The following is a 25,216-nucleotide window of genomic DNA, read 5'->3' on the forward strand; positions in this document are numbered from 1 at the left end:
CCCAGTGCCGCCACTACCGCTCCACACAAGGGGTCTGCATGGTAAAACCGCCTCAAATCCCGGTCAGGAAGCCCCTGGATGCTCCAGGGACACGTCCCGCACAGACTTCCCGAGGGCCCCCAGCCGCGGACTGTTGCCTGGCGTCTCCCCTGCGTGTCCCACCTGGATTCCTGCCTTGTTCGGGGATATGGGAGCCCTGCACGCTCCTGCAGCGGCTGCGGGCGACTGTCCTCGCAGGAGAGACGGAGCGGGCAAGCGCCAGGGCCCCGAGGCAGGAGAGCGGCGGGGCTGCTGGGTGGGGCCTCCAGGTGGGCCAGGGACCCCCCTCCTCTGCTCCTTGGACGGTGCACACAGACCCTGCGGCTCTGCTGGCCGTGAACACACTCACCTGCCCGAGGCTGTTCGACTCCGCCTGAGCCTGAGGGGTCCTTCCGGGCAGTGTCCGCGTCCCACGGGGCACTGCCGGCAGGGCTACCCTGCGAGAGCAGCCTCACCGTGTCCGTCTTGCGTGTCCACAGCCGTGTGGGTCTCACTGTCCCCGGAGGCCTGGAGCCCTTGGTGGAGTGGTTCCCTGACTGGGTGCTTCTGGTGCATCCCGGCCTCGCGGACCGTGCCAGCTTCCCCGGCCCCAGGGCCCGCCCGGGTCTGAGCAGGACCCACAGCCCCGAGGGGCTCAGGCCCCCAGCACCTTGCCTGTCGGACACTCACGACAGTGTCCGACCCGAGCAGGTGCCCCTGCGGCTCCCAGCGTCCAGGGGCGTCTGTGGCCCCCGGCTGCTCCCGGGGTAGGTCAGGGACCCCGCAGGCTCCTGGGCTCCCCTCTGGGTGCTGCCCTGGCCCAGGCCTCTCCACTCTGCTTCTCGGCCCCACACGAATCTGCGGACACGTTTGCGTCCCCAGCTCCTGGGTGGCGTGACCTGCTCTGACTTCATCTTCTGTGTCTGGCTCACGGTTTCCCTCGTGCCCCGTGACTGGCTGTGATGGAGTGACTCCGCCCAGAGCTCCGGGGACGCTGCCACCGAGGCCCCCGCTCCTGCAGGACCCACCTGACCCCCCTCCTGACCCCCCACATGACCTCCCACCTGACCCCCCCGCCAGGAGCCCCCGCGGTCTCCGCTCCTGCGGCTGGTGACCCCGCTCAGCCCCAGGCAGACGCCTTAGCAGTCGGGACGCTCGCGCTCCAGCCGCGGTTCACCCCGGGTTCCCGTGTCGCTGCTACCACGCCGCCCCAGTCCGGGTGCAGCCCTCGTGTGGCTCCTGGGCGGCGGGGTGGGGCCCGGCCGGGAGGGCCCAGGCGCCAGGTGGAGGCTCACAGCTGTGGGCAGTTCCTGCTCCAGAGGCCCCAGGCCCGGGTCGTGCACGCAGACACCTGGCCTCAGGAAGGAGGCAGGCCGGCCCTCGCCCCAGAACGGCCACGGGGAGAAGGGCTGGGAGGCCGTGCGCGGCCTGGCCCTGGGCAGTGAGGAGCGTCGCCTCTGACCCCCTCCCATGGGGTCCGGACACTTCACGACCCCTGCCCCCGGGAGCACAGAGCCATCTCCTCCGCTCCAGGGAGGCGCGGGAGCTCGTGGGGACTCGGGGGAGCCCGGGGACACAGGCCAGAGAACCTGGCCCAGCAGAGGGCCCCCCTGCACCTCGAGGAAGCCCGGGCGGCCACTGCCCACCCGGCCATGCCTCCAAGGCGCCGGCACCCGTGCGGACCTCTGTGCGGGGCTCCAGGTGGGCTGGGCCGTGCTGGACACCCTGACTCGCACCCGCTCCCTCGGCTGGGCGTGGGGCTCTGCATGGGCAGCCGAGGCGTCGCCCTGACCAGTGGCCTCGTGAGTGGATGGGGTCCTGGCAGCGGGGACAGAGACCGGGCGGGTGCCTCGGTCCCCCTGGGCTGAGGCCTGGCGCAGCCGACACGCAGAGGGAGCCCAGACTGGCCTCCAAGGCCCAGAGCAGCCGCCCTGGAAGGTCCCGGGGCCCCCGGGCTGGTACCCAGAGATGACACAGGGCCACCGCTGCTCCCGCGCCGACCCCACAAGCGATGGGGCTGCAGCGGCTTGTACACGGCGCCCCGCTCCGTGGTCCCCGTCCCACTCTGAAGCCCGTGGCAGTGCCCGCTGCCTCCCCGCCAAGCCCTGCTGGGTCCAGGCCGCAGCCCCAGCCCTGGGAGCTGCCTGGAGCCCAGAGCCGGGCCAGGGCAGAGGCCCCACACGACGGGGAGCCACATGTGCTTCGCCTTCCCGGGGGGTCGACTGCACCCCCGAGCTCCCGGGGAGCAACGGGCCGGGTGCAGCCTTCGGCCTGAGGGTCTCCGGGTCTAGCCCCGTGAGCCCAGCGAAAGGCCGGAGGGACTCCGGGTCCTGGGGGTCAGACCCTGGCTGGGGTTGGGGGCCTGTTCCTCCGCAGTTTCCCAGCAAGCCGAGAGGCTTCGCGGAGGTTCCTCAGGGAACAGGCTGGGCCCCGGGGACACCCCCGGTTTGGTCTTGAGCCTGCTGACCCGGCCCGGCCACGGCTGCCCTTTCCCAGCCCCGAAGGCCGCCAGCCCCTCCTCGCCCTCCGGGCTATGCGGCCCCCGACTCCCGCAGCAACACAGGCCCTTTCCTTTGAAGGGGCCCCACGCAGTCCGCGGACAATTGAGGAAAGGTGTGACTCGCAGCCACTCCCACCTGTGCGGCTCCGGAGGCCAGGCCGGGCTGCTTCAAAGCCGAGGGCCCGCAGCGGGGGCGGCACCCCGACGCCTCTGCCGCACAGCCCGGCCTCCCTGAGCGGCGAGTCCTGGGGTGCAGCCGTTTGCAGGCGCCTCTGCTGCTAGGCCGCGGCCTCACGGCCTGTCTGGTTATTCGGCCTGAGAGCCCGGGGTCTCTGCTCCGTGGCCGGGGGCGTCTGCCGGCTGCACCCCGGGGGTGGGGCTCCGTAGCTCATGCCACAGCCTCATCCGGGAGGCGCCAGGGACCCGGGTCGGAGCTGGCGGCCCTGGGGGGCGGGAGGGACCCCGTGCTCTGGGGCCAGGGGCCTGCTGTGTCCGCGGCCGCGGTCGGTGCAAATTGCCCGTGGAGAGGCCCAGAGAAGAGCCAGCAGGTGGGCTGGGTTTTCTGTGCGACCCATCGCCACCGCCTGGGGGTCCTGGGCCCCCCGCGCACGTGGACGCCCACATCGCCGCTGTGACTGCCGGCCTGGCAGGGGGAGGCAGGGGGAGGCGGGGAGGAGACGCCCGGGCTGTGGAGGTGGGGACGGAGGGAACCCCGTCTGCCCAGCGGGGGCACTGCCCTGTGGTGGCTGGGGGCTGGCCTGGGGCTCCGCGGCCACGCAGGTGTGCAGGGCCTGGCGCCCGGAGGAGGCCGGCGAGCCCGAGGCAAGTTCACGACCGTGCGCCCGGCCTGTCCCACCTCGTCCACTTGCCCGTCGGCCGCTGAGAGCTGCGAGGACAGAGACCTCAAGCCTTTGCGGTTTCTCCCAGAGGCCAGTGGGATGGGCAAGGGGCCGGACTCCCCTAGAGCGGGCCTCGTGGCCCGGGGGGCGGCATGGGGGGCGGCATAGGGAACGGGGCAGGTGTGAGGGAGGGCGGGCCCCCCGAGACGTCCCGCTGTGCTAGGGGCGCGGCGCCAGCAGGACCCAACCTCCCCAGCGGGGTCCGCGGCTGCAGATGCAGGGGGGCCGGTACTGGTCTCCCCGGTGCCGCATGTTGTCCTGCCGCCTGGGGTTTGCACCGCGTCTTTCACGAGCCAGGGTGAAAGCCGCCGCCGCTGCACGTCGTCTGGGGTTCTCAGATGGGGCCCCTGGACACAGCACCTGCGGGTTCTAGAAATGCAGCTTCCCGGGCCCACCTGGTCCTGAACCCCGGGCGGGGCCCGGCGCCCACGGTCCTGTGCACGGTCTGAGATCCGCCAGCAGGGTCTCGGCATCTTACCCGCCCCTCTTGGAAGGAAAGAAAACGTGGCCGAAGGAGGGCTGAAGTCAGCAATCGCTGAAACACAGGTTCGGGTCACAGACAGTCCCCTTGCTCTGAGCCAAAGGCACCAGCCAGGTCTTGTCAGAAAGCAAGCGGCCCAGGCGGCCAGGGGCCCGGCGCTCGCGTTCTCCGTCACCCCCCCTCTGCTGAGAGCCTGACCCCCCGCCCGAGGCCCGAAGCCCCCCGGCTTGGCCTGAGGAGCCTCGGGGGCACCTCGCTTCCCAGAGTGGGGGCTGTTTGTGGTGCCCAGAGGACCCAGAGGTGGGCAGTGAGGACGTCACCTGGGGAAGGACGTTGGAGGCCCTGGTGGGAGGCGACGAGGGACACTGGGCCCTGCCCTGCTCCGTCTTCCCTCAGGGCAAGCAGGGCTGGGGGTGGTGCCCGCAGGAGGGGCACCTGCTCCGTGCAGAGCCCCGTGTCCTCTCTGCCTCCTCCAGGCCCCCCGCCCCCGCCCCCTCCGGAAGAGGGGGGGACCCCGTGTCCCCTAAAGTAACGGGGTCTCCTGCAGCGGACGGGGGATCGCGGTGGTTCCGAGGGGCTGGGCTCAGCCTGAGCTGAGCAGAGAAGGGGAGGCAGGTGATGTGGCAGCCGCTGGGCAGCCCCGGTGCCTCCTGCACAAGCCCCGAATGCACACTTGGCGTCAGCAGCAGCTGTCCAGAGATGCCATTAGTGCACGCGTACGGCACACAGCCACGGGCGCACAGGCACAGGTTCACACGCACATTAAGCTCACTGAATTGGCACTTTAACAGCCTAAAGCATTCTCACAATTCCTGAGTTTGAGGATCTGCCGGAAGGGTGGGAGGCGAGCAGAGAACACCGAGGCCCCCGTCGAGGGGCCGCACCGCCCTCATCCCGAGATCGCGGCAACACACCGAACCTCTGGTGCAATACGGTGCTTCGGGCACGAGAGCAGTAGCCGCGCCTCTGCCGGAGTCAGCGAGGTGACCGAGGTGGACGCCGGCCCGCGGGGCCGGCTCCTGGGGCCCCCAGCTGTTTTTTTTTTTTTTTTTTTTTTTTTTTTTTTTTTTTTTTATCCCCCAGCTGTTTTTGCACCCCGGAGCGGCCGCGGCCTGCAGAGGGCCCTGCTCCTGTCCTCGGGGCAGCAGCTCAGCTGACAAAGCAAGGACTGCGACTCGCCTGTGGTTCCCGGTGCCACTGAGCTGTGCTCCTGCACTGGGGGCTCCACGCGGGGCTCCCTGGGGAAGGAAGAGCCTCGTGCTGCTTGAGGGACTGTTAACCCGCTGCACGGACGTCCTCGCACGGGCCTCCCGTGGCTTGGGTCCTCCTTCCGAGCCGAGGAGACAGGCCCAGGGAGGACGAGTTCCTGGCCGACGGTCACACAGCCAGTCTGCAAGCCGGCCTGTGCAGCGGTCCTGTCGCTGGCCTTCCACGTCCTGACTGTGCTCATCCCGGCGGGTCAGCGCCAGGCTGCTCCCCCACCCGGGCCCTGGCGGGAAGACTGCTCAGAAAGCCGCAGTGGCTGGGGCCCGGGGAGGGGGCAGTGCAGCCCCGGGGCCTGGGCCATCCGAGGGAACCCTGCCGCCCTGGGAGACGTCCCTGCGGTGGCCTCGACGGCCCGGCACCAAGAACGGAGGGAGGACGTGGGTGAGAGGAGTGGTGGGAGGGCGCCCGGCCAGGAAGGACCCAGCACGTGGCCAGCAGGGCTAATGGGGCCACAGCCAGGCCGGTGGGACGAGGCTGCAGAGCGTGTATGCAGGGCCACCAGGCCGTGGCTCCTGTGCCCAAGGCCAGCCCTGCCACCCGCCCTGCGCAGTCCGGCCGAGTCGCCCGCCCCCTTCAGGGGGCACCTCCCGGCGGGAGCTGGGGTCTGCGGGCCATTCCTCCTGGTTGGTCCCATTCTTCGCTCTCCTGAGTCTCTTCCAGATGCCCGGTTTGTGTTCCCTGCACCTCCGGGCCGGCCGCACCCGTCAGCATGTGGGGCTGGGCGGAGGGCACGGGGTCCTGCGGGCGAGGCAGGGGGGCCCCAGCACGCGCTGCAACATCGCAGTGTGTTTGCCCCCCGCAGGGGCCGACCTGCTTCCCAGCGCGCGTGTGAACAGCTGTGCCCCCCCGCGGCCAGCAGCCGAGTCCATCGCCCTGGACGGAGCACAGCTGGGGGGTCGTGCAAGGTGGCGAGGCCTTGTCTCCCTGGGACCGTGACGCGGCACAAGCAGGCTGCCTGCCGGCAACTGAACACAGAAATGGGTGGGGGCATGGGGCACAGGGCACGGGCGTGCAAGGTCTGGGGGCCCGGACACAGCGCCCGGCGCTAGATGGTCAGCGGGTCTGTGCTTGGAAGGCGGCAGGGCCCACCGCCGGGGCTGGGGCCATGGAGCCTGCTGGTGCAGGGACCAGGCGGCCGGGGGGCTCCCGGCAGGGCTCAGTGGGGAGGACACGCGGGGGAGGACATGCGGGGGAGGACATGAGGGGGAGGGAACCACCGCGGCATCCCTACCCCTCAGCCATGGAGTCCAGGAAGCCACAGGAGGGAAGGGCTGGAGCCTGTCCTGGGAGGCTGCCCGGCTGTGGGCACCTGTGCGGCTGCTTGATGCGTGTGCGTGCACGTGTGTGCATCTCTGTGCACACCTGTGCGTGCTGCAGGGGCACGGAGGATGCCCAGGTCACACCGTGGGGTCCCGGGCTCCCCCATGAAGGCACAGAGGCCGTCAGCCTTGGCACAGGGCAAGGCTGGGATGGGTGGCCTGGGCTGCTCCCCGCCCCGCCCCTTACTTCCCCCTCCCACCCCCTCCCGCCCTCAGATCCCCGCACCAGGGGGCCCGTCCTGCTCCAGGTCCTAGGCCCAGTCAGACCCCGATGCCACCTGCGAGAGCTCAGTGGCGCTGAACAGCTGAGCAGCAGGTGCACCGAGGCCCGAGGAGGTTTACGTCGTAAGGAGGAGGGACCCAAGGCTGGGGTTCCGAGCGGCATCTCCCCGGGAACTGACCCTCAGGGAGACAAGGCTGCCACCTCCAAGGCGCAGCCCCCGCCCAGTGTCCCCCACGCAGGGCGGCCGGGCAGCGGGTCCGCGGGGAGGAGCCACTGCACAGGCCCAGGAAGCCGCCCACGGTTCGGTTCAATCTCCAATGAACCAACCAGGCCCGGGCCCACAGGTCCTGCCCTGGGGGTGCGTGGGGGGCGCGGGAGGGGCTGCCCCAGGGCACGAGCAAGCAGGGGTCTGCGGTCCGGGGCCTTCGGGTGTGATTCTGTGAAGGACAAAGTGGGGCCTGCGTGGCGGGCGAGGGGCCGTCCGTGTTGCCCCCACAGGCCCAGGAGCGTCCAGCGCCCAGGGGCGGGGGGTCCCCTCCCGGGCCCACAGGACGCCGGGGTCTGGGTGCCCCTCGCCCTCCGCAGGGACCCTGGGGACCATGTGTCAGGGCCGCAGGGTGCAGAAGGAGGGGAAGCCCGGGGCTTGGGTGGTGGAGGGCAAGGGGCCCCCCAGAGGCACTGCCCACCTTTCTTGCAGTGGAGCACCCCGATCCCTTCTGGCACACTCGTGGCTGTTGGGTCCTGATAAATGGAGTCTCTCCTTCCAGGGGATTCCTAGCGGGCCTTATTTCTGATTTTATACAGCCCCCCAAATTCTCTTACATGTTTGCACATTTCCTTCAGCTGTGTCCCTAGGGGTTTCGTGTGGTTCTGACACTGACACCAAGTCAGCTCCGGGGCCTCAACCCCCCGGGGAGGCAGTGGCACCGCGTGGCTTTCAGGTTGGGACACACCGTCGTGCCATTAAGGACGTGTTTATCAATCACTGTTTCACTGGGGGCATTTTAAAAAGAGAATGAACGTTGAATCCATCCAGTGTTTTGTCAGCATCTGTGGAGATGATCGTGTTCTTCCTTTTTGTTCTATTAAACGGTGGTTTACATCAGTAGGTCTGATATTGGGCTAGTCCTGCTCCACTGGAAAAAAACGCTTGGTCACAGTATATGCTCCTTTCCGCACACTGCCAGGTTAGATTTCCACCATTACTTATATATTAGATCAATCGATGCTCTTCTATTTACTGATTTCTTTGTTGTCAAAGTTCTGCTTGCTTCACTGAAACACACTGGAAGTTGAATCAGTATGTTGCACCCTGACACGCGGGACACGGAGTGTCAGTTACACCCCAAAAATAACCGAGGGGAGCTTTCTGCTTCCGTGCTTGGAACAGACGGGGAAGCGGCGCAGCCAGAACCGTACCCACGTGAGCTGGAAATGGGTCTTTGATGTGTGTCTGTTGGAAATGAAAAGATAAATGATACTGAGGGAGAAATTTATATTTTAATAGCAGGAGTTGTGTTTTTGGTAAAATTCCAAGTTTGATTGGCTCCCGGCACGTTTGTTGGTTAATTTGGAAGTTGTTTGGAGGCCAGATTTTAATTCTATTTAAAAAGCATTATTTTATGCTCATAAAATGTAATTTAATAAACAACAAAGAGTTTGCTGTATGAAGCTCAGGTTCCTACAAGACAAGGAAGGACTCCCTGCTGGACAAGCACCAGGAGGGCACTGCACATGGACACACACGCGTGCATGTGGACACCCAGAGGGAACGCAGGCGGACACACACGTGCACGTGTCCATGCCCAGATGGACATGCAGGTGCATATGAATGGGGCCCCAGAGAAGCTGGTGCGATTGGAGTTTGCAGGAGGGTTTGGGAGGACAGACCGCAGGTCACCCCAGGTGTGGGGAGGGGTGAGGGCCACTGCAGAGCTCAGGGTAAAGTGACCGTACGGGGGGAGTGGGGGACACTGAGACCACAGCAGTGACACTGGCCTCCGTGACTGAAGGGACTTTCTAAAATTAGCCACAAATGAGCCCTTAAGACCCTTAAAGGGGACTCCATGAAGTCCGGGGGCGGGGGGAGCAGTGGTGACTCGGGGCCTTCTTGCTTCCAGGCAGGAAGGGCCGTGGGAGGGCGTGGTGAGCTGCTCACTGTGACCCAAAGGGCAGCTCCCCCTCAGCCACGAGATCCCCAGGGACCCCAGGAATCCGCGCCTGAGGCCCAGAGGGCAGGGGGCTCCAGAGCCTGCAGGGGTGCAGCGGCGCCCCCAGACACACGCGCCGCCCTGGCCCAGAGGGAAGGCCCCGAGTCACAGCCCCACGGAAGCTGCTGCCGGGCCCAGGGGACAAGTGGGCTGCCCCTGCGCTGGGTCCAGTTCCCAGGACGCAACAAAGGTTTTGTCTCGCCCCAGACCTCTCACCCCTCGGCAGGTGACCGATGCCTCAGTGGAGGGGACACCTGCCTGCTTTGCGGACGGTCACCCAGGCAGGAAGCGGAGGACTCAGGAGGGCGCCTGCCCCGGGAGCCTCCAGGTGCAGGGAAAGCCCGACGGGCCCTGCCTGGTCAGCTCAACTCCCTGGGGCACCTGCTCACAGGACAGGAGAAGACCGGGCGGGGGGGGGGGTGGGGGGGTGGGGGGGAGAGGGAGGAGGGGCGGGGGAGGGCAAGAAGGGGCAGGAAGGGGCGAGGGAGGGGCGGGAAGCGGCAGGAGAGCGGGAGAAGGGAAGAGGGGAACCTGCCTCTCAGTCCCGCCCCCGCCCTGCCCACCCCCCTCCTCTCCAGCCCCGCCCCGCCCCTTCCCAGGCCTCCCTCCCCTTCCCTCCCCTCCCCTCCCCTCCCCCAGGCCCCCTCCCCCACCACCATTCCGGAGCACAGATAAAAGAGAAACCTGAGCAGGGAATGTTTGTGGTGCCACCGCCAATCAAGGACTCTGTTGCCACGGTAACGGGGACACTTCATCAGCTCGGGAGCAGATGGTCAGTGAGCAACAGGCAGCATATGCTCCGTAAGCCCTGACACGGGCACAGATGGAGGGTGGGCAGGGCTCTCGGCGACGTGTCCCCTCTGCCTCTCGCTGGCTCTGTGCAGGCCGCCAGCGGTGGTGGGGCGCGGGGCCTGGCTCAGGGCTGCACCCGGGGGGCGCACATGCCGCTGCTCCTCGGGGTCCCCACGGGGTGGGGGGTGCATGGGCCGCTGCTCCTCGGGGGCCCCACCCGGGGGGCGCACAGGCTGTTTGCTCCTCAGGGTCCGCCCGGAGGGGGGGCACAGGCCACAGCTCCTGGGGCCCCCAATGAGCAGCCCTGCCGCCATCGGGCTGTCTGCGGCTCCCACCTCGTTTCCGTGGCTTTTCCAGAAGAAATCCAACATGTGGAGCATTTTCCAGGCGGGGGCAGAGATGGGCCCAGGGAGGAGAGGCGAGGGCTGAAATGCGACTCACACCAGGGCCACCGGCTCGCACGGGGCCCAGTGATGCTCCTCCCGCGCCCACAAGCCCATTTTAGTCCCTGCATCTGGCTTGGCCCCGTGAAGTGAGGTCGGATCTCAGGCTCCGCCGAGGCGCACAGACCAGCCCACGCTGGTGCACAGTCCGCAGCCGCGCAACTGAAGGTCCCAGAGACACCCTGGGTTCCCGGCCGGCCACCGGGTTGAGGGCTGGGGTCGCACGGTCACTGGGCACAGGGAGGCACCGTGTGTGGCCTGGGCGGGGAGCCCCACCACCAGGCAGGCGGGCACACTCCCCCCCCACCCCCCCCCCCCCCCCCCCCCCCCCCCCCCCCCCCGTGCACAGGCGCGGAGCCGGGCCTGTGGCTCATCTCTGCGGGTCTGCAGGTTGGGCACATGTCTCACCCGCTGCGAGTGTGCGCAGAGCAGCGCCCACCGGCCCGGCCGCCCGGCTGCTGGGTGTGCCCGATGGTCCAGGGCTCGCTAACTCACTGTTCGCTGGCGTGGCTCTCAGGGCCTGTCCCTGGAGGGGACGTCCTGGGCAGCTTCCTCCCGAGTGGCCCGGGGAGGCCCCGGCGATGCCCCCAAGCTGCTTCCAGGTCAGACACCGCCAGCGACCTGCCAGCAGGAAGTGATCAGAAAGGTCAGGGTAGTTGTCCTTTCCAGGGCAAATTGGGAGACAACCTCAGTCTGTTTAAAAACAAAGGCCAATGGGCAGCCCCGGTGGCTCAGCGGTTTAGTGCCTGCCTTCGTCCCAGGTGGGATCCTGGAGACCCGGGATCGAGTCCCATGTCGGGCTCCCTGCGTGGAGCCTGCTTCCCCCTCTGCCTGGGTCTCTGCCTCTCTCTCTGTGTTTCTCATGGATAAATAAATAAAATCTTACAAAACAAAGCAAAAACAAAGGCCGGCCTCCTCCGGAGGCTGCCCCGGGCCACCTGCCAGGTGTGCACAAGGTGCTGGGGGCAGAGGCCACGTCTGTGCTCCCCTGGATTTACCAGCACGGAACAGCTCACAGGAGCCGACAGTCCCTCTGGGTGTTGTCCCTGAGGCTACTTACGTTATAACGTCCACGTCCGCATCCCTCCTGGTTAAGCCAGAACCAGAGGAACAGTCCAGGGAACAGGCCTCGACTCTCCGCGGGTCTGCAGGGGTCTTCGAGGAAGCGGGTGTGCCCCAGGAAATCGTCTGGATGAAAGCAGCGGCTGTGGCATTCGGTGGGTGGTGGCGAGCGGGCTGGGACGCCCCATGACCCTGGGGCCTCGCCGCGACACCACGAGGGCAGGACGACGGGTGGGGCTTCCGGGGGTCTCCCGCCCTCTGTGGTCTGCAGGAAGCCCACCTCCTGCACCCACGGGCAGGGTGACAGTGTGGACGGCACTCGGGGACCACCGCGGTGGGGACGGAGGGCACAGAACACCGCTTCTCTCCACGTGCACTTTGAGAATCAAAGGCAGGAACTCCCTGGCCCTACGCGTGCCAAGCGAGTCAACTGTGTCCCGGGCTGACGGGCCTTCTGAGGCCCTACAGGAAGGGCTACGGGTTCCAAGGTGTGTGTGGAGGACGTTTGTATTTCTGCTCGTCTCCACTGCTCTCGGTCTTGAGGGCCAGGCAGGGTGGGCCTGGGGCGATGGCCTCTGAGGAGCCCTTCTGTCACTTAAGAGCTGAGTGTCCCAGACACCCCTCCCCTCCAAGCTGCGCCACCACCGCCTGGGAGCCCTCCAGGGAAGCAGGACCCAGGCGTGAGGCCCAGAACTGGGCGGTCACAGAGGCTGCTGGCACAGGACACCCTGAGCGCCCCCCCACCGTCCAAGTCGTCTGGATGACCGTGCGGACGGACAGAAGGCTGCTGTGCCCGGGGTCTGTGGAGGCGCCGTGGGGCTTCCGCTCCCAGGTCTGGGGATGGCACCTGGCTGGCTAACCGCCTTCCCGCGGCTCAGAACACCTTTATGTTGTAATCTTTGTTCTCTCTTTTGGGCTTTGGAATTTTCAGTGACTATTATAGGTCTGGGGTGAGTCAGGAGCATACAGTAGGCGCTCAGGAAACAATGACCAAATTCCGTCCTTGGTGCTGATCACATAAGACCAGAAGGTGGGGGGGCCTTTCTTTGCGCCAGAGCAACCACACATTTTTCTTTGGTTTCCTAGCAAACGCCACAGCCCTGACTGCAGGTGCCCGAACCGGTCACCGTGGCTGTGACGAGCCAGGGCCTGCCCCACGAGGCCCCCACGCGGCCCCCACGTGGCGCACAGTCGTTGCTCAATCAGCGCGAGTGAGCGGAGCCACGACTCAGGGGTCCCAGGAGCCCCGGGAAGACGGCCCGACTACTGGGGGCCCCGGCGTTGGAAAGGCTAAGCTCGAGGGGGGTCAGACCACACAACACGGGCACAGATTCCTGCGTAAGGGCATCGGGCGGGACGTGGCCACCGGGAGGGATGGTCTGCGCCCGCCCCGCTGGCCAGACACCGCCGGGCCCTCCTGGGGCGCAGGTTGGCGGCCGCTGGGCACGTCCCTCCCGGCTGCAGGAGTCTTCGCAGGAGGCCAAGTGCTGGCGGGCCCGGGTCTGGCGGCCACGAGGGACGGTCCCTGGGTGCCCCTGGTCGCGCCGCGCCCCGGGCCACACGCTCCTTCCCGCGATGCGCAGGGCCTCCGGGGGGGCCCACGCCCGCTCCCGGTCTGTGCCACCCCAGATCCTGGCGCCCCAGGAGGCCGCCTCTCCCTCGGCCCCCGCGGGCCCTGCACACGATCCCCCTGGGAGTCTCCCTCTGGGCGATGGCCGGCCACCCGTGTGGGTGCTGCCCGCGGGAAGGCCGCACAGCTGGGGTGCTGCTGCTGGGGGCCGCCGTGCAAGAGCCCAGGGTGCTAGGGCTCCCCATGGCCTCCAGGCTACTGGGAGCCCCGGGCCACACAGAGCCCCCGGCCTCCCCCGTCGCCCCCGCACAAGTCCTGACGGACAAGGGGCCCAGCGGCCAGTGAGCGTCCCAGCGCCCAGTTCCTGGGGCCCCAGGGCTGTTAGCTGAGCACCGCGGGGGGTGACCTCTCCCACCCCACTTCGGGGTGCGGGACACGCGGCCACCCCTCACTGCCCTCGGCAAGGGATCTGGGGTGTTCCCGGGAGGGGGTGTGTGTGTTCCCGGGACAGGGGGTGTTCCTGGGATCGGGGTGCAGTGCGCTGGGGCTCGTCACCTGCTCTGCGAGGGCGGGTGGAGCTTATTTCCGTGGCTGACTCTCCTAACGTCCCCTCAACAAGTGCCGGGCTTTCCCAATGTGGGTACGCGGGGGGCTGTGGCTTGAAGCACTCGGTCCAATAAATAGATCGGCGGCTTAATGTACTAGAATTATTTTGCTTTTCCCATATTTTAAAGCTACAGGCACCGAGACAAGGGAGCGTGTGTCTCAAGCCATTTTGCGGGAACTTGGGGATTGAAGGCTGACCGGACACGGGACACCGGATGCCAGGGGCCGCCTGGGCACCAGGAGCAGAGCTCAGGTCCGTGTCATGCAGAATGGGGCAAGAAGACAAGGTGCACCAACTGCTAGCGAGAAAACAGAGTCCCCATGTGTTCCTAGAAGACATTCCTGGTCCCTGTTGGGTTCTATTAAAAGCTTGTAGGGGGATCCCTGGGTGGCGCAGCGGTTTAGCGTCTGTCTTCGGCCCAGGGCGTGATCCTGGAGACCCAGGATCGAATCCCACGTCGGGCTCCCGGTGCATGGAGCCTGCTTCTCCCTCTGCCTGTGTCTCTGCCTCTCTCTCTCTCTCTCTCTGTGTGACTATCATAAATAAATAAAAATTAAAAATAAAAAATAAAAAAATAAAAGCTTGTAGGGTTGTTGCCCCCCACACGGACCCTCCACTGGAGGGCGAAGGGCACTGAGGGCACAGAGACGTATGTGCCTGAACGTGAAGCTGAGGCCAGTGTGCCCTTGGGGGTCCCGCAGGGTCGTGGGGACTGAGACACGGTCAGGAGCATCAGGTGCCACAGGGCCTCTGACCTCTGCCTCTCCAGGCCTCCGGAAGGGGCTCCTGGGGACACCACACGCAAGTGAAGACCAATCTGTTTCCCGCGGCTGCGTCTGGTCTCCAGTGGGGTGCCCGGGGAGCCACACCCGATGCGCCGCAGGGTCAGGGACCGGGCGTGCTCTAGGGGCTGCCATGGGCCCGTGGTGATGGGCACGGGGAGGGTGTCCGCCTGCCCGGCTTGTGGGGGGCCCTGTCCCCGGGCACAGGGCTGGCCAGCCCACCGGGAGCTGCTGGGGACAGTGGAAACACCACTACCTGCTTCATCATCTACTTCCATTTTATTTACAGGACATCGGGGGATGAAAGCTGCACTGAGGAGCCTGACGCATGTGCGGGCAGCTACGGAGCCGTGCAGGAGCAGCGGCGGCGACTTGGGTTCCCAGGGGACTCAGTGAGGCCCCTATGTGGAGACCCTGGTGCCGGGCCCAGGGAGCGGGGGCTGGCCTTCGCGGGCCGCCGGAGGCCTCTCCCGGGGCAGGACGCTGACGGAGGTGCAAGCAGAGGGCAGGACAAAGGAGCGGGTCTCCACTGTCGCGGCCACAGCAGACGAGCCACTGATACGTGGCAGAGACCACAAGCGCGAGTCACAGGTCAGCATCAACACAAAAGGGGAGCAGAGCCGAGGACACTGTCGGCATGCTGGCCGCCTCCTTCGTGCACAGACGTGAGCACGGGAGATGGGGCCGCGCGTCCCAGTCTTGCACAAGCCACCAGGCCGGCGCCGCTTGCTCCAGATCTCACTCCGTCCCTGGCACAAACAGTATGCCACCCATCGTGCCCGTTCCCCAGGCGGCACTTCCGAGCCACCTGAACGAGGAACAGGCCCCTGTGCTGCGCCCCGACAGCCCCGAGAACTTTCCCAAGGGCCTGCCTGGACCGCCCAGAAAATAACTTGCTAAAACTTGCACAAGGGACACAAGGGCAGCGGCTCGAAGACACGGGGTCTGAGGGCAGGCGGGCAAGCCCAGGCCAGGCTGCGGCCCCCAGGAGCTGCCGCGGCCCGGCTGACACTGGGCCATCGTTTCTCGCTCTCTGCACAGGTGTCCACGTTGGCTGACGGTCAGAAGGTGGGATGGTCCACACAGCCGTGCGTCTGGGCAGGGCAGGCACTGTCTTGCTCGCCCTGGGCTCCGCCTGGCGGCCTGCTTTCCGGGGCCGTCCCTGCCCCGCTGCTGTGTCCTCCTCCCGCAGGCGGGCATCAGTTGGACCACCTGCAACACAAGTGTCGTGTGAGCGTCCCTGCCAAGTGCCTCCTGCACGCCAGCTCACAGCGGGGGGGGGGGGGGGGGGGGGTCAGGGGGCGGGGGTGGACCAGTCTCCCATCCCCAGGAGGGCAGGAGCGGCCGGGGTGTGCGTGCCTGTGCGCATGTGCGGCCCATTTGTGGGAGAGGAGACTGTGTGTCCCATGGGTGTCCCCCGCCTGATTCCACAATGAGCTGAGGGCACACCCTGAACTGAATGGAGGATGGTGGGTCGCTGCTGATCATCACAGGTGCAGCCACGAAGCCCTGTCCTGACGCCACCGACCGACCGTGTGCCCCCCCCCCCATGCACTCACTCACGTGGCCCCGAGTGCTGGCGCCCTCCACATTCTGGGGTCGTTCCCGCTCCCAGGACCCAGGGCACCGTGCTCCTGGCCTCTCCAGGCCTGCTGCGTGGTCTTGCCGAGATCGCCCCTTCTCACAAGTGGTGTGCAGGGCCTCAGCACGGCAGCATGTGCTCCCTGTGGGCCTGCACGGTGCAGGATGCTGCATGTGCACCCCTCCCTGACCCGGGGGGACTGACACAACCCTCAGGGGTGCCGTCCCACAGGCTGCGGGGCAGGAGCAGAGCCATGGCGAGCACTGGCTCCATGACGTCACACCCCAAGGTGCAGACACGGGCAGGCAGGGGCCTGGGTGGCGCCCGTCCCCCCCGCCCCCGCCTCGTCCCTCGGGTTGTGGCCATCCCTGCTGAGGACACTGGCCTTGGCCCGTCGCCGGCCAGGCCCCTGCCCCCTTCTCCAGGCGTACTCCTCCGAGTAAGGAGCTGGGTCACCGTGCCCCTCGGGAGCCCTCGGGGGCGGCTCCACCCCCCACGCTGTCTTATTTCATTTACCATAATACCCCTGGGTCCACCCCTGCTGCTGCCAGTGGAGACCCTTTGTGTTACGGCTGAGCATCCTCCCTGCGAACACGTACCACACCCTCCTCACCGTTCATCTGTGGCGGGCAGCACTTGGGTTCTTTCCAGAACTTGGCTACTGTCCGTACTGCGGTGACCATGGGGATGCACACGTCTTTCTCAAATAGTGTTCCTGTTTTGTGTAAGCACCCAGGAAGAGAACTACTGGATCATATGACATTCCTATTTTTATTTTTTGGGGGGACCTCCATACTGTTTCCCACAGTGGCTGCACCAAATCACATCCCCCCAACACCGCACGAGGGTTCCTTCTAATTCCCATCCGTGCCATCACTTGTTACCTCTTGCCTTTTGGATTTTACCCATTCTAACAGATACAAGGTGATACCTCATCGTGGTTCTGATTGTATTTCCAGATGATTGGTGATGCTGAGCATCTGTTCATGTATCTGTTGGCCATTTGTATGTCTTCTTTGGGAAAGTGTCTAATTCAGGTCCTCTGCTCAGTTTTAAATTAGATTATTTGGAGGTTTTTTGGTGTTGAGTTGTGTAAGTTCTTTGTACATTTTGGATATGAGTATCAGATAGATCATTTGCAAATATCTTCTACTCAATAGGTTGCCTTTTTGTTTTGTTGATGGTTTTCTTCACTGTACAAAATCTTATTTTGGTGTAGTCTCAATTGTTTATTTTTGCTTTTATTTCCCTTGCCTGAGGACACCTATTTAGAAAAACATTTCTATGGCTGATATTGAAGAGATTACTGCCTAGGTTTTCTTCTATAAGTTTGATGGTTTCAGGTCTCACAGGTCTTTAGTCCATTTTCAGTTTATTTTTGTGTATGGTGTAAGAAAGTGGTCCAGTTTCATCCTTTTACAAGTGACCAGTTTTCCTAATGCCATTTATTGAAAAGACTTTTTCTCATTGTATTTTTCCCTTTGTCATAGATTAACTGGCCATATAACTGTGCGTTTATTTCTGGGCTATTTTGTTCCATCGATCCATCTGTCCATTTTTGTGCCACGGTCATACTATTCTGATTATTATACCTTTGTAGTATATCTGGAAATCTGGGGTTGTGATACCTCCAACATTGCACCTCTTTCTCAAGATTGCTTTGGCTATTCAGGATCTTTTGTGGTTCTGTACAAATTTTAATACTATTTTTTCTAGTTGTGTAAAAAAATGCTATTGGTATTTTAATAGGGAAAATTGAACCTGTAGACCTTAAAGCGGTATTAATTCTTCCAATCCATGAGCACAGCATATCATTCCATTTGTTTGTATCTTCTTCAATTTCTTTCATTAGTGTTTTATAGTTTTCAGAGTGTAGGTCTTTCAACCCCTTCATTAAAACCATTTATTCCTAGACATTTTATTCTTCTGGATGCAATTGTAAATAGAACTTTTTTCTTGATTTCTCTTTTTTTCTATTTCATTATTACTGTATGCAACAGAATTTTGTACGTTCATTTTGTGTTCTGCAACTTTACTGAATTTACTTACTAGGTCAGAAAGTTTTTGGTGGAATCTTTAGGTTTTTCTATGTAGAACACGTGGTCTGCAAATACTGACAGTTTTACTACTTCCTTACCAAAGTGTATGCCTTTTATTTCTTTCTGTTGTCTAATTGTTGTGGCTAGGATTTCTAGTACTTTGTTGAATAAAAGTTGCAAAACCAGACATCCTGTCTTGATGTTAGGAGAAAAGCTCTGTTTTCACCACTGAGTATGACGTTAGCAGTGGGTTTGTCACATATGGACTTTATTATGGTGATGTTCCCTAAAGACTCACTTTGTTGAGTTTTTATCATGAAGAGATGTTGAATGTTGTCAAAAGTTTTTCTCTGCATCTAGTGAGAAGATCATATGATTTTTGTTTTGTTAATGTGATACATTGTGTGTTTACTGATTTGTGGATATTGAACCATCTTTGCATCCCTGAAATAAATCCCATTTGACTGTGCTGAATGATACTTTTTTTTTTAAAGATTTTATTTATTCATGAGACACACAGAGAGAGAGAGAGAGAGAGAGAGAGGCAGAGACACAGGCATCAGGCTCCCTGCAGGGAGCCCAATGCAGGACTCGATCCCAGGACCCCGGGATCACGCCCTGGGCCGAGGGCGGACGCTCAACCACTGAGCCCCCCAGCTGTCCCTAAATGATCCTTTTAACATATTGTTAAGTTCAGTTTGCTAATATCTTGTTGAGAATTTTTTCATCTAGGAAAACTGGCCTACAGTTTACAGTTCATCAGGAATACTGGCCTACAGTTTTCTTTTTTTGTAATGTCTTTGTCTGGTTTTGGTATAAGGATAATGGTATAAGGATAATGCTGGACTCATAAAAATGTATTTGAAACCTTTTATTTTATTTTTCGAATAGTTTGAGAAAAATAGTCATTAACTCTTCTTTAAATGAGTGATAGAATGCATCTCTGGATTCCGTCAATTCACCTGGTCCTGCACTTTTGTTTAAAGGGGGTTTTTTGATTACCAATTCAATTTTGTTACTAGTAACTGGTCTGTTCAGATTTTCTTTCTTACTGATTCAATTTGGAAGATTTATGTTTCTAGGAATGTAACCATTTCTTGTAGGTTGTTCAATATGTTGGCATAAAAAATTTTAATACTATTCTCTTATAACTCGTATTTTTGTGGTGTCAGTTATTACTTCTACTTCATTTCTGATTTTATTTGGATCCTCTCCTTTTCTTGATAAATCTGGCCAAAGGTTATCTCTTAAGAACCAGCTCTCAGTTTCACTGATCTTTTCTGGAGTTTATTTTTAGTCTCTATTTATTTTCACTCTGATCTTTATTATTTCTTTCCTTCTCCTAAGTCCAGAATTTCTTCTTTTTCTAGTTCCTTTAGGTGTTAGGTTAGCCTGATTTTCCTTGTTTCTTGATGTGGGTCTGTATTGCTATAAGTTCCCCTCTCAGAATTGCTTGTGCAACATCCCAAAAACTTAGGACCATTATGTTTCATTTTCATTTGTCTCCATGTATTTTTTTATTTCCTTTTTGATTTTTTGTTGACCCACTGGTTGCTTAGTATCATATTGTTTAACCTCCACATGTTTGTTTTTGTCCAGTTTTTTCCCCTTGTCATCGACATCTAGTTTCATACCACTGTGGGTGGAAAAGATGCTTGACATGATTTTTAATCTTTTAAAATTTATTGAGACTTGTTCTATGGCCTAACATGCGATTTATCCTGGAGAATGTTCCATTGGCACTTGAAAATAATGTGTATTTTGCTTTTGGATGAAATGTTCTGTTTTATCTGTGAAGTCCATCTGGTCTAATGTGCCATTCAAAGAAAGGTTTCCTTATTGATTTTCTGCCTGGATGATCTATCCATGATGTGAGTGGGGTGTTAAAGCCCCCTACCATTATTGTAGTACTGTCCACTTCTCCTCTCACGTGTTAGTATGTGGTTTATGTATTTAGGTGCTCTAATGTTCACCATATAACTATTTACAATTGTTATACCCTCTTGTTGAATTGATCCCTTTATCGTTATGTAATGCCCTTCCTTTGTTTGTTACAGTCCTTGTTTTAAAGTTAATTTTTCCCAAGTACTGCTACCTCAATTTTTTTTTTCACTTTCATTCTCATGGAATATCTTTATCCGTCTCTTCACTTTCAGTCTGCATGTGTCTTTAGATGGAAGGGAGTCCTTGTAGGCAGCATATAGATGGGTCTTGTTTTTATCCATTCCATCACTTTGTGTCTTTTAATAGGAGAATTTAGACCATTTACATTAAAAACTTATTTATACATTATGTACTCATTGCCATTTTGTTGTTTTCAGGTTGTTTTTGCAGTGTTTTCCTGGTTCTTCTCTTGCTCTACTTGTGACTGATGACTTTCTTTACTGTTAGTCTTGTTTTTATCTTCACTTTTTGTATATCTATTATAAATTTTTGGTTTGTAGTTACCACAAGGTTCACATATACCATCCTCAGTATATAGGAGTTTATATTACATTGGTTACTTATATCCAAATACATTCTAAAAGAACTTTATTTTTACTCCTCCTCCAGGCTTTATGTGTATGTTGTCATATTTTATATCTCTTTGTGAGTCCCCTTTCCTTTCATAATTTTCTCACTTCTAATCAGAACTGTTTCTTTTCCACTTAAAGAAGTCCCTTTAACATTTCCTGTAAGGCCAGTTTAGTAGTGATGGACTCCTTTAACTTGTTTGTCTGGGAAACTCTCTCTCTTCTTCTATTCTGAATGACAGTCTTGTTGGATAAAGTATTTTTGGTTGCAGTTTTTTTTTTTTTTTTTTTTAACTTTTAACACTTTGACTATAGCATGCCACTCCCTTCTGGTTTGCAAAGTTTCTACTTAAAATCAGCCAACAGTCTTATGGGGTTTCCCTAGTATGTAACTAGTTTCTTCCATTGCTGCTTTTAAAACTCCCCTTATTTTTAACCTTTACCATATTATTTATTGTGTGTTGTAGTGGGCCTCTTTGGATACATTCTATTTGGAACTCTGTGATTCCTGAACCTTGATGTCTGCTTCCTTCCCCAGGTTAGGGCAGTTTTCAATTATTTCTTTAACTTCTCTGACCCTTGTTTTAAAAAATAAATTTATTTTTTATTGGTGTTCAATTTGCCCACATATAGCATAACACCCAGTGCTCATCCCATCAAGTGCCCCCCTCAGTGCCCATCACCCAGTCACTCCCACCCCCTGCCCACCTCCCTCCCTATCACCCCTAGTTCGTTTCCCAGAGTTAGGAGTCTCTCATGTTCCATCTCCCTTTCTGATATTTCCCACTCATTTTTTTCTCCTTTCCCTTTTATTCCCTTTCACTATTTTTTATATTCCCCAAATGAAAGAGACCATAAAATGTTTGTCCTTCTCCGATTGACTTATTTCACTCAGCATAATACCCTCCAGTTCCATCCACGTCGAAGCAAATGGTGGGTATTTGTCATTTCTAATGACTAATATTGTACACATAGACCACAGCTTCTTTATCCATTCGTCTTTCGATGGACACTGAGGCTCCTTCCAATAGTTTGGCTATTGTTCTCTGACCCTTTCTTACTGTCTTTCCTTCTAGACTCCTATAATGAAAATATTTGTTTGATGTTGTTCCAAAAGATCTTTTAAGCTATCCTCATTTAAAAATTTTCTTTCTGTTCAACTTGGGTGCTTTCCATTTCCCTTATCTTCCAGATTGCTGATCTGTTCTGCATCTTCCAATCTGCAGCCGATTCCCACTAGTATGTTTTTCATTTCAGTTACTGTATTCTTCAACTGTTTTTTTTTTTCTATCTCTTGTTGAAGTTCTCACTGAGTTCATCCACTGTTTTGTACAGTCCAGTGAGCATCTTTAAGCCATTACTCTGAACTCTTTATTGGGTATATTGCTTATCTCTTTACATGTGCAATCTACTTATGTCTGTGAATCTAAAGTGAATCTCTCATAGAGAACCTATGTCAGATTTTTAAAAAATCTCTTCTGCCAAACTCTTTTGACTAGAGAGTTTAATAAATTTAAAATTCAATAGCATACACAAACTCTGCTCTGAGGTTTCTCAAAAAATTTAAAATAAAGCTACCTTATGACCCAGCACTACACTACTAGATGTTTATCCAAAGGATATAAACATAGCGATTTGAAGGGGCACTTGCACCCCAATGTTCATAGCAGCAGTGTCCATAATAGCCAAACTGTGGAGAAGCCCACATGTCCATTGACAAACTGAAGGTCCCTGGAGCGGAGAGGGGATGGTGGATGGGTTAACTGGGTGATGGGCATTAAGGTGGGCACTTGATGTAATGAGCACTGGGTGTTATATGTAACTGTTGAATCACTGAATTTTACCTCTGAAACTAATAATACATTCTATGTTAATTAAATTGAATTTAAATAAAAAAATTTAAAAAGTCCCAAAACTCTGCTCTTAAGTCTTCAGCTCCATGCTGACCTGTTACTGAAGTCACAATTTGCATTTTTTATACACTGTATGCCCAATAACATATAATAAAAATTGAATTTTTATGTGTTTGTCTTTCAAATCATGTAGAAAATAAAAGGTGTAATAATAGACCAAAATTGCAATATTGGCTTTGTAAGTACACATGCATTTATCTTGTGTGTCCTTTCATTTTATCCTGAAGGTTACCCTTTAGTACCTTTTGCATGGCAGGTCTTATGGTAATGACTTCCTTTACTTTATGTTTATCAGAGAATGTCCTTATTTCCCCTTCATTTTTTTCATCCACAAGTTTTTATTTTTATTCAACTATAAGCAAACAGCAAAACTAACACAACATTCCATTTCAGATTGGCTTTTCTTACACAGATGAAGAGTGACCAGGTTAAGAGGCACAGACTTCAGGATTTCTGACCCCTTCTCACCCAGCCCTGCAGCTCATCTAGAAGGCCACACCTTACCCACAAAGTGACTCCCTATTGCTTTTACCAGTACTGACGAGACCCCGCCCCCCACCTGCCTGTAACCAGTCTGAGAGGTACCAGCTCTCTACAGTGGTCTCGGGAAGAGACATAGCCATGAAAACACGATGCACAAGTGCTGTCACATGCACAATTCTGGTCTCAAGCTCACAAGGGCAGAGGCAATTAATCTTTTTTTTTTTTTTTTAATGGCCCTTAAAGATCCTTTGATGTCCTGCTCCATTACTGCAGATCTAGTCTTTTTACCTGAATTTTTTCTTTAAATTCTTGGTCGCTATTCTTATGTTAACAATTTGATGACCACATCCTAGTACCAAAATATACCCCCAAATGGAGTTCAAATTTTATCAAAACATAAACTGGGGTGTGACCATCTAGGGTTGTAAAGAACAGGCATAAGGAAAAGTCTTATCTCATTATCTCATTAATGCTCAGGCCTCGCCTGTGAGAATGGGTATCAGTTGAGGACACTGCTTGAGATTTCTGGGACAGCCTCTGTCTCCTGGCATTCACCTTCTGCCCAGATAGCTGCTCAGAGTTTGGGCACACAGTCGTCCCATTCAGCCTGATAACACATGCCAGTCACCAGGGACCTGAGCTTGTACTTTTTGCAGAAAGAAGCCATTTTGAATTTGCCATGGTGGTCTCCAGGTCAGTTGCTGAGAATGCACTCTCATGCTTCAGTGACCCATTCTGCTCATAAAGCAACCTTGGGAGGCCCAGGGCCAACATAACTGGAGAGAACTGTGCTGCTGCTGCTATCGTTGACCTTCATGTTGACCACCAGGAAATGAGGCCATTCCCTGTATTTGGGGTCCTGCCTGCTGGGAGCATCCAGATCTGCCGTGACCTGGATCAAGGCCATCCCATGCAACACTGGTGGGCTGGTTCTTAACCTGGGTGGGCAGCAGCACTTTGCCCAGTTCATTGACCTCTGCCCCAGTGTATTTGCTCTGCAGCAGATGCTGTGACTGCTCGTTCATTTCCTGCAGGCTCAAAGGCCCGACCACTTGCTGAGGTCCACCAGCATCATGGGGCTGAGTTGGGCATTCCCCAGGGCAGTCACAGGAGGTAAGGTACAGGGCTGTAGCACCAACTCTGAGTGATCCACAAACTGTCTCCCTCATTTTTGAAGGACAGTTTGGCCAGATATTGAACTTTCAGTAGGAAGTTTTTTTTCTTTCAGCACTTTGTATCAACCCACTGCCTTCTGGCCAATGAGGTTTTGGATAATAAGTTTATTGAAGATCTGTTGTATCTCGAGTAACTTCTCTCTTGCTGCTTTCAAGATTCTGTCTTTATCTCTGGCCCTTGATAGTTTGATTATGATGTATTTTGGTGTGGGTTGAATTTTTTCTATTTAGTTTGTTGAGCTTCCTGGATTTGTAGGTTCATGTCTCTCATCAAATTCAGCAAGTATTCAGCCATCATTTCCTCAGATATTCTTTTTACCTTTATCTTCTCATTCTGAGACTCACAATGCATATGTTGGTTTGCTTGCTGGTACTATGCAAGTCCCTAAAACTCTGTTCACTTTTCTCGGTTCACCATTCTTTTTGTTTCTCAGGCTTAATAACTTCAATTGCCCCATCTTCTAGTTCACGATTCTTTCTCTGCCCACTCAAAGCTGCTTTTGAACCCCTCTAGAAAATATTTCATTTCAGTCATTATACCTTTCAGCTCCAGAAACCTTTTCAATTTTTATAATCTTTGTATCTCTTGATTTTCTCAGTTTGTTCCTTGTTTTCTTCTGTTTATGTCTTTAGATCTTTGAGCATCTTTAAGTCTTATCTATTAAATATGACATCTGGGCTTCCTCAGGGACAGTTTCTGTCCTCTTACTTTGTCCCTCTGAATGGGCCATGCTTACATATTTCTTTGTATGCCTTATGATTTTTGTTGTTGCTGCAAACTGGACATTATAAAAATTGAATCATACTGTTCTACCTCTGGAAATCAGATTCTCCCCATCTCCTAGTGTTTGCGGTTTATTGTTGTCTCTGCTGGAGATCAGCCTGAGGGGAAAGCCTCAGGTCTTCTCACATCTTTTCTGAGCCTCCACCATTCCCTGGCCAAGCATGGTGGTTTTTTAAAGTCCCCTGCATGTGCAGTTGTTTTTGAATGTCCTGATTCTTAAGTGTCTGGCTCCCAAAAAAGCAAGAAGTTGGGGGAAGGATGCCCATTCACATGTGCTGCCCCATTCAATGCTATGAAAGATATGTCAACCAGTGGAGGTTGGAACAATGGTGGCCAGACTCTCTGCTTGCATCTCAGCAATCAAAAACAGCAACCACTACACAGAAGCCTGGTATTTAGACAAGGTCCTCATTGTTCACCCTGGCTCCAGCAAGGTACCCTCGGAATGTGTGCATGGCTGTCTGCCATGGGGCTGGAGGATGGGCAGCCAAAAATGATGGAAATTAACCACAATTTACCAGCCACACTATCCCCAGGGAACTGCAAGCCTTCAGG

At 57.0% G+C, this 25,216-nt stretch overlaps 1 protein-coding gene, 1 long non-coding RNA gene and 1 pseudogene across 15 annotated transcripts in view; all 3 read right to left on the reverse strand.

Moving 5' to 3' along the window:
- Positions 1-4,660: 4,660 nt before the first annotated feature.
- LOC140636442 (uncharacterized) lies at positions 4,661-10,437 on the reverse strand. Of its 3 annotated transcripts, XR_012033629.1 has the most exons (5): positions 9,601-10,437; positions 9,175-9,297; positions 7,393-8,159; positions 6,396-6,535; positions 4,661-5,902 (listed from the first exon to the last, which is right to left on the reverse strand). It is a non-coding gene; the product is annotated as an uncharacterized lncRNA (long non-coding RNA). The 3 variants fall into 3 exon arrangements; XR_012033628.1 differs by having other exon boundaries at positions 4,661-6,535; positions 9,601-10,435; XR_012033630.1 differs by lacking the exons at positions 4,661-5,902; positions 6,396-6,535 and adding an exon at positions 6,701-7,143 and having other exon boundaries at positions 9,601-10,435.
- Positions 10,438-14,432: 3,995 nt separating this feature from the next.
- FAM120B (family with sequence similarity 120 member B) overlaps positions 14,433-25,216 on the reverse strand; it is a 90,339-nt gene continuing 79,555 nt past the window's right edge. For 11 of the 12 annotated variants that reach the window (XM_072831655.1, XM_072831653.1, XM_072831650.1 and 8 more), the window contains one exon: positions 14,433-15,384. In XM_072831655.1, the coding sequence (XP_072687756.1) occupies positions 14,771-15,384 (614 nt within the window). In that variant the 3' untranslated portion in view covers positions 14,433-14,770. Of the gene's footprint in view, positions 15,385-16,367; positions 16,470-25,216 lie in introns of all 12 variants that reach the window. The other variant, XR_012033631.1, reaches the window with a different exon arrangement.
- Positions 21,338-23,783, reverse strand: LOC140636444 (phosphatidylethanolamine-binding protein 1 pseudogene; annotated as a pseudogene).

The sequence above is a fragment of the Canis lupus genome, chromosome 7 (genome assembly GCF_048164855.1).
Source record: "Canis lupus baileyi chromosome 7, mCanLup2.hap1, whole genome shotgun sequence".
Lineage (NCBI taxonomy): Eukaryota > Metazoa > Chordata > Mammalia > Carnivora > Canidae > Canis > Canis lupus.